This window comes from Podarcis cretensis (genome assembly GCF_951804945.1).
Source record: "Podarcis cretensis genome assembly, chromosome: 5".
Lineage (NCBI taxonomy): Eukaryota > Metazoa > Chordata > Lepidosauria > Squamata > Lacertidae > Podarcis > Podarcis cretensis.
In genome coordinates, this window is record NC_137174.1 from 57,866,410 (window position 1) to 57,879,508 (window position 13,099).

Sequence of the window (13,099 nt, forward strand, 5' to 3'; positions counted from 1 at the left end):
TCCATGAATTTGGCCAATCCTCTTCTCTTTGCTTTATCCCTCTCTCCTTCTTCCTCCATGAAATTATTTCCTGGGTCCACATTTAATATTTGACATCAAAATAATGTTGCATTAATGTAGAATGAAACAGGGAGGGAAATGTAAGCTTTCCAAAACTGCAACCCTCCTGATTTACACTACATTATTGCTAATATTGCTATAATGATAATGATGATAACAGCAGCAGCAATCTCAATTCTCTCAGTATTTATGTAGTCAAAACAGAAAGGTACCCCTATCACCCCAGCGGCTCAATAAAGACTGAGCATGCTCATTGTGCATGGAATGCTCCCTGGGGGGAAACGGGACATGGGGAGGGCAACTGGAAGGAGTACCTAGAATCCTGTTGCAGTTTCCATGAACCATGGTAAGAATAATGGTCCCATGGCACCTACCATAAATGGTCAGATAGCTCTGCGATCTCTTGATGGGCTGTCGTGGACGGCTGAGTGCCAGAAGGAGGGCAGTTTTAGGGGAGGGGTCTGTTGTCTCTCTGCTGGCAAAGGGCCGGTGCTTCTTCAAGCGGAAGGACTCTTTGAGGCTCTCGGTACGGATGGCGGTGTCTTTCAGGATCTTCATGGGCTCCACAACCCGTCGGGTCTCCATCACCAGACTCCCCGAATAGGAGGCACCGTCCGACAGCGGATCAGTCTGCATGGCGGTCTCTGCTCTCTCCAAGGTGTGTCTCTGGACTGGCAGTTCAGCAGAGATGCCAACATCTACCATGCAACTTTGTGCTGCTGAGCTGGGGATCGGGGCCATGAACAGGCCATTCATGGAGCTGAAGGGGGTCCCTGAGGAGTAGGATGATGCAGAGGAGCTGGATTCCGAGGTCTGGGACAGCTCCTGCAACTGGCCATTGGTCACTGTGTGGAGAGAGAGAGAGAGAGAGAGAGAGAGAGAGAGAGAGAGAGAGAGAGAAAGAGAAATGAGCATTATAGGAGTCTTTCCTGTTTTGACAATCCATGTTAGTACAATAAATGCACAGAAGCTACCCATTATTGCACACAGGCCAAATGACTTACATTGCTTTTGTTGTGGGAATATTGCATTTCCACAGCAAGGAATGTGCTACAACTTTGTATCTGGGGAAAAACAACAATCCCAATTGTTGTGCCAGATAGTTCAAGCACTGCTATTATTATTGCTGTGTGGAATGAGATTATGAGTGTGCCATGGATACCCACCTGATACTGAGTTAGATGTACAGTGGTACCTTGGTTCTCAAATGCCTTGGTACTCAAACAACTTGGAGCCCAAACACTGCAAACCCAGAAGTAAGTGTTCTGGTTTGTGAACTGTTTTCGGAAGCGAAACATGCTCTGTCCTGAGTGTTACGCTTCGGTTTGGAGTGCCACACTTCCGTTTGGAGTGTTACGCTGAGGTCTGTCTATTTTTGCTATTTATTTTGCGTTTTTGTTTTTGTGGCTCTTTTTTGTTTTTGTGACTGTGTGGAACCCAGTTCAGCTACTGATTGATCGATTGTGTGACTGCAGTACATTGTTTATTGCTTTCATTTTATGGATCAGTGGTCTCATTAGACAGTAAAATTCATGTTAAACTGCTGTTTTAGGAGTTGTTTTTAAAAGTCTGGAATGGATTAATCCATTTTGCATTACTTTATGGGAAAGCACACCTTGGTTTTGGAACGCTTTAGTTTTGGAACGGACTTCTGGAATGGATCAAGTTTGAGAACCAAGGTACCACTGTACCAAAGTCCTGACTCACTATTAGGCAGCTTCCTATACTCCTCTGAACTGCTGTTTTCTTTCTTCGTGCAACAGACTCATAGATCTATGCTTTTACAAGCATGTCCTTAAGGGTGAAAATGCCAACTGGGAGGAGAGAATTTGAGCTCCATCAACAATGGTCTGTGCAACACAGCACCCACTCCTGGGCTATTCTTTCTGCATGTTTTGTCTTTTGATGACACTGCATTCTTTGCAAACAGCCCAAACACGAGGGTGAGGGAGGAAGGAGGGTTGTTTTCTGAAATGCAAGGAGGGAAAGCAATTTGCTTGCAGGATGCCCTGGCACTCCTTACTCATCCTTAGCAAAGCAACATCCAGCATATTAATGTAGACAAAAAATGTGCATTTGTGTCTTACATCTGTTGAGCCAGCAATACTCAGCCACCATTTCCTTGTATGCAGGGAACCTCCCCGTCTCCTAGATGGAAAGCACAGAAGAGAGACACAACACGTCATGGGATCATTTGCTGCCTGCCCAGCACTGAGCGGTGTCTTCAGAGGCTAACCCGATCCCAGGCGGAGAGACACTTTGATAAATAATGCATCCCCCACTGCCAGGTCCCTTCCCAGCTGAAACTGAATCTGCTAAGTCTCAAGAGTCTGGGTCCCACAGCGTCTTGGGGAGGGAGTTGCTGGGCGTCACAGAAGGCAGCAAGAAAGAGAATTCAGTGCTGCTGCTTTGGCAAGCAACTTCTTAGAGGGCATGGTCTCTTTTTCGGGACACTTTTAGCAGAAATGGAGGGCTTCTGCTTTCCACCTCTAGCAGCTACCACTTCCTAAGGGCTCATCAACACTTTCGCTTCACCCGTATTTTTTACTTTCTTTCCACTTGACCGGTATTTTGATTGTATTTTATACCAGTTAATTCACCCTGATTCAAGAGCTTTCTTCTTTGTTTTGTAGCCATGTCTTGTAAAAATCTCACCCATTGAATCAGATCTCATTAGATGTGTGGAAAATCCAAAGAGAGATTTTGCTTAACTGAGCTTCAGTTCAGTGGGTAAGATCAGATTTTTGCTAGGGACAGCTGCAGAACAACGAGAAAAGCTCTCAAACCCTGGGGAATTAATGGGTACACGATATGATCAAAAATAAGGGTCAAGCAAAAGTGTGGATCAGCCCTTTATCAAAATAGTAGTCTTTGCTCCCTGGCCCTTTGTAGCCTGCTTATTTATAAAGTGCCATTTTCCTAGGCCAGGGTGCCACGCTCTCTGCTGAGCCATAGAAAGGATGTATCCTATGTCTGGCTAGGTAGAGAAAGAGATTACACCTGTAGGAAGCTGACTATGGGAGCTGGTGAGAACTCTGACAGCATCCAGCAATCAGGATCTTGGTGCCTCGTCTCATGGCCCTAACCTCCCACAGTAATGGGACCACTGGGTCATCCTCCCATAGAGTAGCACCCCTTCCTATCCCAATCTTGGCCCAGCACTTGCCAAGGCACAGGCCTCACCTTGATGGTCAGCATGATGTGGGTCTGCCCCTTTAGCACTTCCACTGCCTTGCTATGGCTGATGTCGTCAAACTTGACTCCGTTGGCTGCAAGGACTTGGTCGCCGACCTTGACCCCATGAAGCTCAGCAAGCCCGCCGGGATCCACTCTGGGAACGATACGACATTAGGATGATTATTCTTGAATGGGAACAGTGAGGCTTTGGGCAGGTATACAAGGCATTCCAAGTCAAGTGAACAGGACAAGGGGAACTAGAATGTGTTCTTGGCCAACAGAGAGGGGAAGCTGTCAGACGGTTGGGCCTAATGACCCTTTGGGTCTTTCCAGCTCTCCAGTCCCGGGATTCTATGACAATAAGGGTGGTAACAACTCTGGTTCCTCCTAGCACAACTGAAAGGCATGTCCCTTTAAGGCACTTTCCCTCATGGCTCTCAAAGGAGAATGAGGTGTTAAGAATGGACTCTGAAAACAGAAGAGCCTTTTTTACCTTCTCTTTAGATTATGGTTACCAGATTTTTTTCAATGAATCCGGGGACACTTTTTTTTTGGGGGGGGGGAGCTGAGTAGCAACAGGGAGTCAGTAGTGGGGATGGTGAGGCAAAAGACCCTGGGCCCAAGCACACATGCATATTGTATAAAGGTGCAAAGCCCTTCTTTCTCACCCTGAGAAACATAAATGCGCAGAGTTTTTAAAAAACTGGGCAATGGCTGCCCACCCGTGGTTCCCCAGCCTCCCCGGATCTGTCAAAACAAAAGGGGAAGGGGGCCGGAGATCGGAGGAGTCATGGGTGTGCGATGCACCATTGCCCAGTTTTTTTTTTTAAAGTCTGCACATTTAGGTTTCACAGGGTGCGAAAGAAGGGCTTTGCACCTTGCCCGGCAGAGAAACCGCGCGCCTTGCGCTGCTCCTGTGCAACGGCCACCTGCCTGCTAACAGGCTGGCTCCGGGCTGCTGAGGCTGCCACGTTTCCTGGGGACAAATTTGCAAATCTGGGGACATTCTGGGGATGGAATTTGTCCGGGGAAAGATTTTCAAATCCGGGGATTAGATTGGAGGTAACAGCCAGGATGTGAGTGACTCCTTCTAATAAATTCACCAATGGCTCAGTAAATTATTGAAATGACCCAGCTTTTAAACTAATTGTGGAAGATTGGCATAGGCCCCGTAAATGTATTCAGAGCTGAAGATTATTTGTCCCCAGATCATAGAAAGCCATGGATCAAATCTAATGATGTGGTCATGCTACAGAAGGTGACATCAGCTGTGGCTTCACTGAGGCTGCATGCATTTGGGACTGAACAAACTTGATTGAAAAAGTCTAAATACAAGAGGCAAGAGGGCTGCTACAGTCGCATACAAATGCTACATAGACACAAGATAATACTACAGACATAAGATATGGCCATTTTACTCTAGATTAATTAACCTGAAAGAAGGATCTATATTTGGTATCAAATTCAAATAAGATTGAATAACCATTACACTCACAGCCCTGTACCAAAAGAGTGGGGGGAAATCTACCTTTTTCTCATGATATACCTAACCCAATTTTACATTTAAAATGTGGATCAAGGCTGTTAAAGAGCACCTATTAAACAGATCCATTAAGTTCAATAAGATTTACACCCAAGTAAACGTGCATAATTGAGGTTCAAGCTAGCTCTGGTAGTTTATTCTGCTGCTTGCAGAGTGAGCAAGGATAGCAACCAAAACAAGTTCTACAATGTACTACTGTATTTCTACAAAGAATTATATCGTATCATTATGGCTGGAGCTTCTTAATAGAAATGGTTTCTATTAAGTATTATGCAGGGATAGTAAACCTAATCTTAGGCTGCATACAAACCATACATTTAAAGCACATGTCTTCTTCCAAAGAATCCTGGACATTGTAGATTGTTCAGGGTACTGGGAGTTGTAGCTCAGTTAGGAATAAATTACAGTTCTCAGGATTCTTTTGGGGGAAGCAATGTGCTTTAAATATATGGTGGGTACTCAGCCAAGGTGGTACCAAGATTCCAAAACAGTTAAAAGTGGCAAGCTCCACTGTGAAACAGCTCTTTAGTGCTCAATCAGAACAAAGGCAATTCAGGATTTTTCTCTGGGTTGATGTTTGCTCTGACTGAGCACTAAAGAGTGGGTTTTCCCTGAGAACTGAGTGGGGTGAGCAGAAAACTGCTCAGACTCATGCTTTCAAGTGGAAGTGTGGACAAGCCTCAAGACTTACTTGGAGACGTAGATACCAAGGCCATACTCTTTCCCCCCACGGATGTTGAAACCCAAGCAGTAGTCATCAGAGGTGGTATACAGGTGAATGATCCTCCGCCTCCCAATCTCAGAGCTCGTGTCTGATGGAGTTGAGCCACTCCTCTCCACAATCAGGCGCTTGTTCACCACATCAACCCTGTTGCGAGATAAAGAATTCACCCAGTATTCTGGACTCTGGGAGTTCTACACAGGCCTTTCCCCATGAACAGCTGAAATATTTTTGAATGGAACTTGGAAAATCAATAAGCCCATAGGTGGCGGGCAGAACGTAACCAGAATTGCAATCTGGATGTTGAACAACCGTAACTGAGACTTAGGAATAGACCCAAGGAACAGGATGATTTATTTATTTTTTGTACACAGGGAGGGTTCACTCTTCTTCCACCTACCCCAGCTATCACCCTGAGAAAAATGGCTCTCCCCATTTGGTAATTAGGCTTAGAGGAAAGCTTCCATGGATGCAAATGGGAGCTTTCCCCTCTTAGGGATAATTGCCATGTGGGGGAGTGGGGCTAAGGGAGAGAGAGAGAGAGAGAGAGAGAGAGAGAGAGAGAGAGAATGAGAATTAATGTGTCCATGTGTGAGACAGAAAGAGAATGAAAGCAATGTGTGATGGCTCCAGCCATACTAGCATATGGCCACCTCTGAAACAAAACTTTATTTGGATCAGGGCTTATTAGGGCTCACACCCAAGACACCAAAACATGTCTCCAGAACATGCTTTTAACAGGGCTTGAGCTGGTCATTTCTAGTTTCAGAAGAGAACCTCTCCATGCTGGATTTGGGGATGATGTATTGTATTTTAGGAAACTTATATCCAGTGCTATTTTTCTAGAAAAATAGGTGCAAGAACTCAACATGAACACCTCCCTCATTCTTTTAGAATTGCAACGGGACCTACAGACCAGCATAAGATAAAACATATGGATAAACTGAACACATAAGACTTAAAACAGGTAAGGAATATAAGCTAGTAGTTAAAAGGTGGTTATATCATACATAACTTAAAATGATAGAAACAAGGACAAATGGTTAAAAGCGACTATAATGGAGGGAGTGTGAAGAAGCACAGGTCTTGTATTTTGGGCCTAGTTTGTGGCGCAATAATATGATAATCACCAACGAGCATAACCTAAAACAAAAGCAGTCAGAAAGCTCCCCCTCTCCCCGCCCATAAACCAGATTAGAAGAGTGTGCCAAAGCTTGCACAAAACCTTGGCACCAGCCAAACCTTCCTGGGAAAACATTTCCAAAATCAAAGGGGCTACCACTAAGAAGGATTTGAAAACCTGTGCAGACCTGTCAATCATTAGCAGACCAGTTGCACACTTTGAGGAATGATTTCAAAAGATCTGAGGGCATATTAGAAGATACCTTGCCTGAAATTAACTACAAAGTAGCCCAGTCCTGCAAGCAAATCAGGAAAAAACAAGCAAATGCACCAGCGCATCAGAAACAGCATCGGAATCTTAGAGACAAATTTCACGTATCTACTTACTGTGATATAACTGATACACCTAATACAGCTAATATAATACAGCTAATATGAAGAGAAGTGAAATGTATGTGAAGAAGTATCAAGTGGATTAAATTTTCTAAATAATACAGACTTATCTGATGTACTATATTTACAAGATTCCCAAAAACTAGTTGACTCATACCCTCAGGACTTAAACGTGAATCTTTTGTGGGCAACTACAGCAGTTCTACTGTTATATGTCACAAAGTTTAATGAAACAGAAAACATGAAATTCAGTCGTGGATCTTTCACAGTAATGAAAGACGGAATACAATATGTACTACCAACTGTACGGGTTATGAATGCTGTGAATAATGCTTTTTCCTCATCTGAAATGAATATAAAAGAGAGAGGAAAATAGGTATTGATTGCCTTTCCCTACTGCTTATGGAAGCGAATGTGCTTCATCAAGTCAGTTTTGATGAATTTATCCAGAGTTTTGCAATCAGAAAACTTAGAAAGAAGCTATTTTAATTTCAACATGTCTTGTGTCATTTCCAGAAATAACATGCCGTTTTACAGTTTAGCATTGTTTGATTTTGAATTGCATAAGGGGCACCAAAATCTTTTCAGTGCTTAGGGGCTCTAAAGGCTTTAATCTAGCCCTGCTGCTTACAGAGTCCCATGCATACCCCCTTGATTCTCTTCTGTTTTCCTCTTTCACATTAGCAGATGATTTCCCAGCCCTCTGCTCATCACTATTCATTTCCTATCTACATATTATGCACAAAGCCCATGTCCAGCCTCATTTCCCCATGTGTTTTAATGGCCTTTTTATTCATCCCAATTTGCCTACATTTTCAGTGCATTTCCCTGTTACTTTCCTTAATACAAAAACTCTGATCTTTTGAGGTAAGCTTGCCATATGTGAGGAAAATTCCTGACACGTCCTGGTTTTCAGGTGTAAAAAAGGCGTCCGGGGGGGGGGGGGGATTTTACCGAATCGGCAAAATGTCAGGCAAAACCCAGATGTATGGCAATGTGATGGAAAAAGCAGTGGAAACAGCTCCAAAAGCTTAAAATCACTATTTCCCCCCAAATTAGTTTGGTGGTTTCCTTAAAAAGCTCTACAATTTTGGGGGCTTCCTAAAAAAAAAAGTTTGCGGATGTCATGAATTATACTTTTAAAATATGGCAACCCTGTTTTGAGGGATCATTGCATGACATCCTAGTCAACTACAGCTGGCTACGCAACACACCTTTAAAACACATTCAGAGCACCTTGCCCTCCCTGCAAGAATTCTGAGAGCTGTAGTTTGCTAAGGGTGCTGGGAATGCTAGCTCTGTGAGGGTAGGCCACAGTTCCCAGGATTCTTTGGTGAAGGTGGTGGCGTGCTTTGAATGTGCTTTAAAAGGTATTGTGTAAACACAACCCAAGCAGTGCAACTGTATGTGATTGAACCCCACCTGGAAACAGCAGTAGTCTGGAAGTGCCCTAAGTCAGAGGGGAGCATTTAGCCCAGTAACCCCAGGTCACCTTGACCCGTCCCTCTCCTACGCCCTGGTCAGAGTTCATCCCGATAGCATCTCCTTGCTTCTCACGAAACCCGATCGCACCTTCTCTGCTCCGCTGAGCCCAGCACACTTGCCTCGGCCCTTACAAACAACACATTGTGATTTTTGGTTACCCAAGGGCCTGCTGACAATAGGGTGTCACCATAGCAGGCAGTTCCGCTTACCATGTGGTCTTTTCTTTGGAGAACTTTATCCCTGGCACTTTGCCCATGCGTCTCACGACCATCCGCAGCCGGTTGTTCCCCGTCAGGACTTTGACTGCGCTTCCCATTGTAATGTTCTCCAAGCTCACACTATTCACCTCTGTGATTTTATCTCCAACACACAGCCCAGCCTGTTCTGTTGGTATTAAATACAGGTAACTCAACTTGGGCTAAGGATTAGAGAGGGTTTCTCTTTCCTGGTTTTCTTAATTTTTTTTTTTACAGTATTACTAAAATGACAAAATATAAAAGTATATAGCGCACACATTTTAGAGTAAGGCAGGGTTTCTAAAACTTTCTACTCCCAGTTGAAACAGCTGAAAACTACTGAGGTCTACCTCAGTCACAAAATGGTGGTTCAGGAAGCAGAGTTTGGAAAAAACAGCTGGCATTTACTGACATCGTTTCCCACTGATATCTAATCCATCTTTGGAAATGGTTAAACTCTGCCACAGCATTGTTCTTGTGGCAAGGAGTTCAATGGGTCAGTTTTCCTCAGGCTAAGTACATAATTTGCTTTGGAGATATTGTGAGGGCCTCCTCATTTCAGGCAGGATTTGCTGATTCAGGGGCTCCAAGTGGAAAAATCTTTTAAAAATATTTTCCCCTCCCCATTCCCACATGACCCTAAAAGTATTTTTACCCATCTTCTGTAATTTCTTCTCCCACTCTCCTTTCACACTCAACTTCTACCTAATTTCTGCCCCTCTCCCACAACTACAAGTTTCTTTCATCTCTCCTCCTTGGTCCTTAGGCATTTGCTTCTTCCTCCTGTAAAAGCTTTTCTCTCTTATCCCCTTCCTTTATATTCCCAGTTTATTTATATAACAACAGCAGGCTTTTACTTTATAATTTTCTTCTTTGGCCCTTTTGCCTCAGAGGAGGGAGAGGACCATGTATACCACATTGAGTTCCTTGGGGGAAAGGTGGGCTAAAAATGTAATAAATAATAATAATAGCCTTGATAGCATATTTTCTCTCTGTTTAAAAGACTTATTCTTCACTGGAGCTCTAAAGACCTGTATGCATGGCTCTCGGAAAATCTGACATTTTGCGATGTCATGGAATTCTATACTGATGTGCTTCCAAAACTACTTAGCAACGTGACACATAAACATTGTCTCAAATAAATTACTTTGCTTGGGTTTTGCTGCAACCTCCAGACATGGGTTAGGTCCTGGAGAAGAATTGGTCAGCACTGGAAGACCACTTGCTGGCAAAGATTTAAGTCTAGGTGATTCTGCCAATGTTGCAGGGACTAGAATGAAGTTCTGAGTTTATGGATAGAACATCCGAGCAGCTTGTTGTCTCTTTTTAAGGCTGGGAGGATTGGAGAGATTTTGCTTACCTGCACTGCTGCCCTCCTCCACCTTGCTGACGAAGATACCCAGGCCATGCTCCGAGCCTCCGCGCACACTGAAGCCCAGCTTCCCATCTGTGCTTTTTTCCACCGTAATGGCATTGATGGCATCACTCTCATCACTGTTAGCTGTCATGGGGATACAGCATGATATAATTATGAAATGACACCACTAAGGACACTCACTGCGCTGGGATGACCAGCAAAAGGAGCTACTCATGATCCTCTACCCTAACACTGGGAAAGTGATAGTAGAAAGAATTGCAAGAGAAATATGCCACACCTCCCTACACTCTGCATTTTAGCCTCTCTTCCCCATCATTGTGGGTCCACCAGACTCAGAAATGACATCTGGGCAGGCTGGAGGGCATGCCATGAAATCCCTGACAGTTTACTTCCTAGGGAGACATGGGAGCGTTTGTCAAAGTGTATCTCCTCTGTCAATGCACACATGGATGTCCTGTCTAATATAAATGATTACAATACACACAACACAAACCTAGAACTGCAACAAGCATCTCCCCCTCCTCTTCTCCTATCTGGCAGCAATATTGTAAATGCCTTCACACCCTGGGAACATGGCCAGCTCCAGAAGAGTCCCAACTAGAACTGCTTTTTTATGTGGATGTGATTTTATACTATTTTATTATGCTCTCAGCTTTTCAATTTTGTAATTGGTGTTTTTATCTTGACACTGGCTATTGACTGTAATAAAATGACTGCAACATGTTAATAGGAGTCGTGGGAGTGGCTTTGTTCAGGGCAAGGTCAAATGAGGAGACAGATCAGTCTATTGGAGGGGGTTGGGGTTGGGATGGCAGGAGCCTTTTCTCCTCTAAATCTCTAGATTTTGACCTCTATATATCAAGGAGCCTGTAAAATGTTCTATATGACACCTATATGTTTTGCTACCTGGGGCAAATAGAAGAATGGGGGAGGGCAGCCCTAGAGAAAGCTCTATCTCCATCATGGCCCTGATCCAAATTAGCTCTTTCTCACCCTATGATCCCTATGGTTGCAATTCACAACTAAAATCAGGCCCATGCAGAGCTTGTCTGAGGCCTGATGGAGGAGTCTTGTTAGAATAAAGTTATAGACCCTGAACAGTGTAAGTCTGGCAGGCCTGGTGGCACTCCTCATTTGGCTGGCTTAGCCCTCTGAGGCCTGGAACAGGTATACCCAGCTGTATCTCACCCTCTCTGCTCGAGCCTGTTTAAAATGCACCCTGTTTAAAAAGGATCCACAGTTCTGCTCATGGACTTCTCATACCGTGTCTTCTTTGGTCCTCAATCAGAAAGTGGCAGCATAGTAGAAAGTCCCGTTTTGCCGAGGCTCAGCATTGTGGGAAGCTGCCTGAATCAATTTTATCTCTCTCCCTCAATGTAGAGGCTAATTTAGGGGAGCATGGCTGGTTCAGTTGCACTGGGTGCGGAGCCTTGGTGTGCCATAGTGGCCACTGCAACTATAATGTAGTATGGAAGGCAAGAGGTATGGGGTGCTGAATTTTGAGACCCCAAGGTCTGCCATTGCTCCATGTCCTCTTATCTCTGCCCCTAACACCTCATTTCTTTGCACCAAATAATTGCCGAAAACAACCCATCCTATATAACATGAGGTAACATTTACTTCCTGGAATTATGCATATTACAAATGCATGTTTCTAATTACTGTGATACTTCCTAATCACATAATTGGCTTATTTACTAATACTGGAATGTATATAAAATTGCAGGGCAATGAGGTGTGCGTGCTAATTGGCTCTCTTGGGTCACAGCAACTTCCTCATAAATCTGCAACTGATCTTGCAAGGAAAGGAACAAACAGCACCATTTGGCTATGGCTCTACTCCTTTGCAAAAGGATGATACCAACTCTCTCCATCCAGCCAGGATCTGGCTTGGCTATGTAGGTAGAAATCACGTCCCTTGCACACTACCACCTCCCACCTTCATCCCCAACGGTACCTTCAAGGGGTGTATTGATGAGGATAACTCTTCCCATGGGGGACGAGGTGCGATAGTCCCGAAGGTTCCCATTCAGGAGCCGGTTCTGCCTGCTCAGCAGGAGGCGATTGGCAGTGCTGATGTCACTGCTGGAGCCCCGGGAGTGAGTCGGGTAAATGATTTCACTCTGGAATGAATCAGGAGTGTATGCCATGGCAGGACAGGGTGCTGGTTATGCACAGAAGGACTCTCGCTGTTGGGTCTCTTGATGGGTTGGAGAAGCACACTGCGCTTGGGCCTGATTCCTTCAGGAAAGTTGGGCGAGTTTGTTACATTTTGGCCCCTTAGGTTGCTTCCCACCAGCGGAAACCGTTGCTGGACATGTTTCCATCAATCATAGTATTACCTCTCGTAGACTCATTTTGTTGTTGTCGATGGTGATGTTACCGCTGAGGATTGTCCTTAGGAAAATTCACCTATTTTTAAAATGCAGGATCCAATGAAAACATCTTGAATCTCATGGGTTTAGATTCATGCTCTTTCTCTGTCTTCCAGACATGTATTCTGTAATAATAGTAGTAGTAGTAGAAGTAGTAATACTATCATTTTTTTACCCTAAAGCCTTTAGTCAAATTTAAGCCCTATGCACATTTAACTGGAAGCAATTCCCATTGAATTAAACAGGACTTATTTCTATGTAAATAAGTTTAGGATGGCTGCATGGATTTCTTTTGAGTTTGTGGTACAACAAGAACATGTCTTATGGCACTCCAGAAGTCTCCTTGACAAGGGAGCATACCCTCAGTCAGTCCGCCTAGTACCTGAACTTTTGAGGACAGTCATAACAATATTTTTGCACTCACAAGGTTGAGAAAATGAAATTTAAAAAAATGAAATTTGTGGCTGGCAGAATTTTTACAAAAATATTACTACCTTTCACACAGTGCTCACTGCATCCACTCTTTGAAGTTAGGTGTGTGTGTGTGTGGGGGGGTCTAATGCTAATTCAACAGTTTCAGACATGAAGGCACTTCATATTTATTATTTA

General features: G+C 44.0%; 1 protein-coding gene across 1 annotated transcript in view; it reads right to left on the reverse strand.

The window, feature by feature from the left end:
• PDZD7 (PDZ domain containing 7) overlaps positions 1–12,534 on the reverse strand; it is a 32,063-nt gene extending 19,529 nt beyond the window's left edge. The window contains exons 1-7 of the mRNA XM_079977422.1: positions 12,073–12,534; positions 10,098–10,238; positions 8,711–8,885; positions 5,472–5,648; positions 3,244–3,391; positions 2,148–2,208; positions 435–905 (exon numbers count right to left, since the gene is read on the reverse strand). Of these exons, the coding sequence (XP_079833548.1) occupies positions 435–905; positions 2,148–2,208; positions 3,244–3,391; positions 5,472–5,648; positions 8,711–8,885; positions 10,098–10,238; positions 12,073–12,265 (1,366 nt within the window). The 5' untranslated portion in view covers positions 12,266–12,534. The remainder of the gene's footprint in view (positions 1–434; positions 906–2,147; positions 2,209–3,243; positions 3,392–5,471; positions 5,649–8,710; positions 8,886–10,097; positions 10,239–12,072) is intronic.
• Between the last annotated feature and the right edge of the window lie 565 nt (positions 12,535–13,099).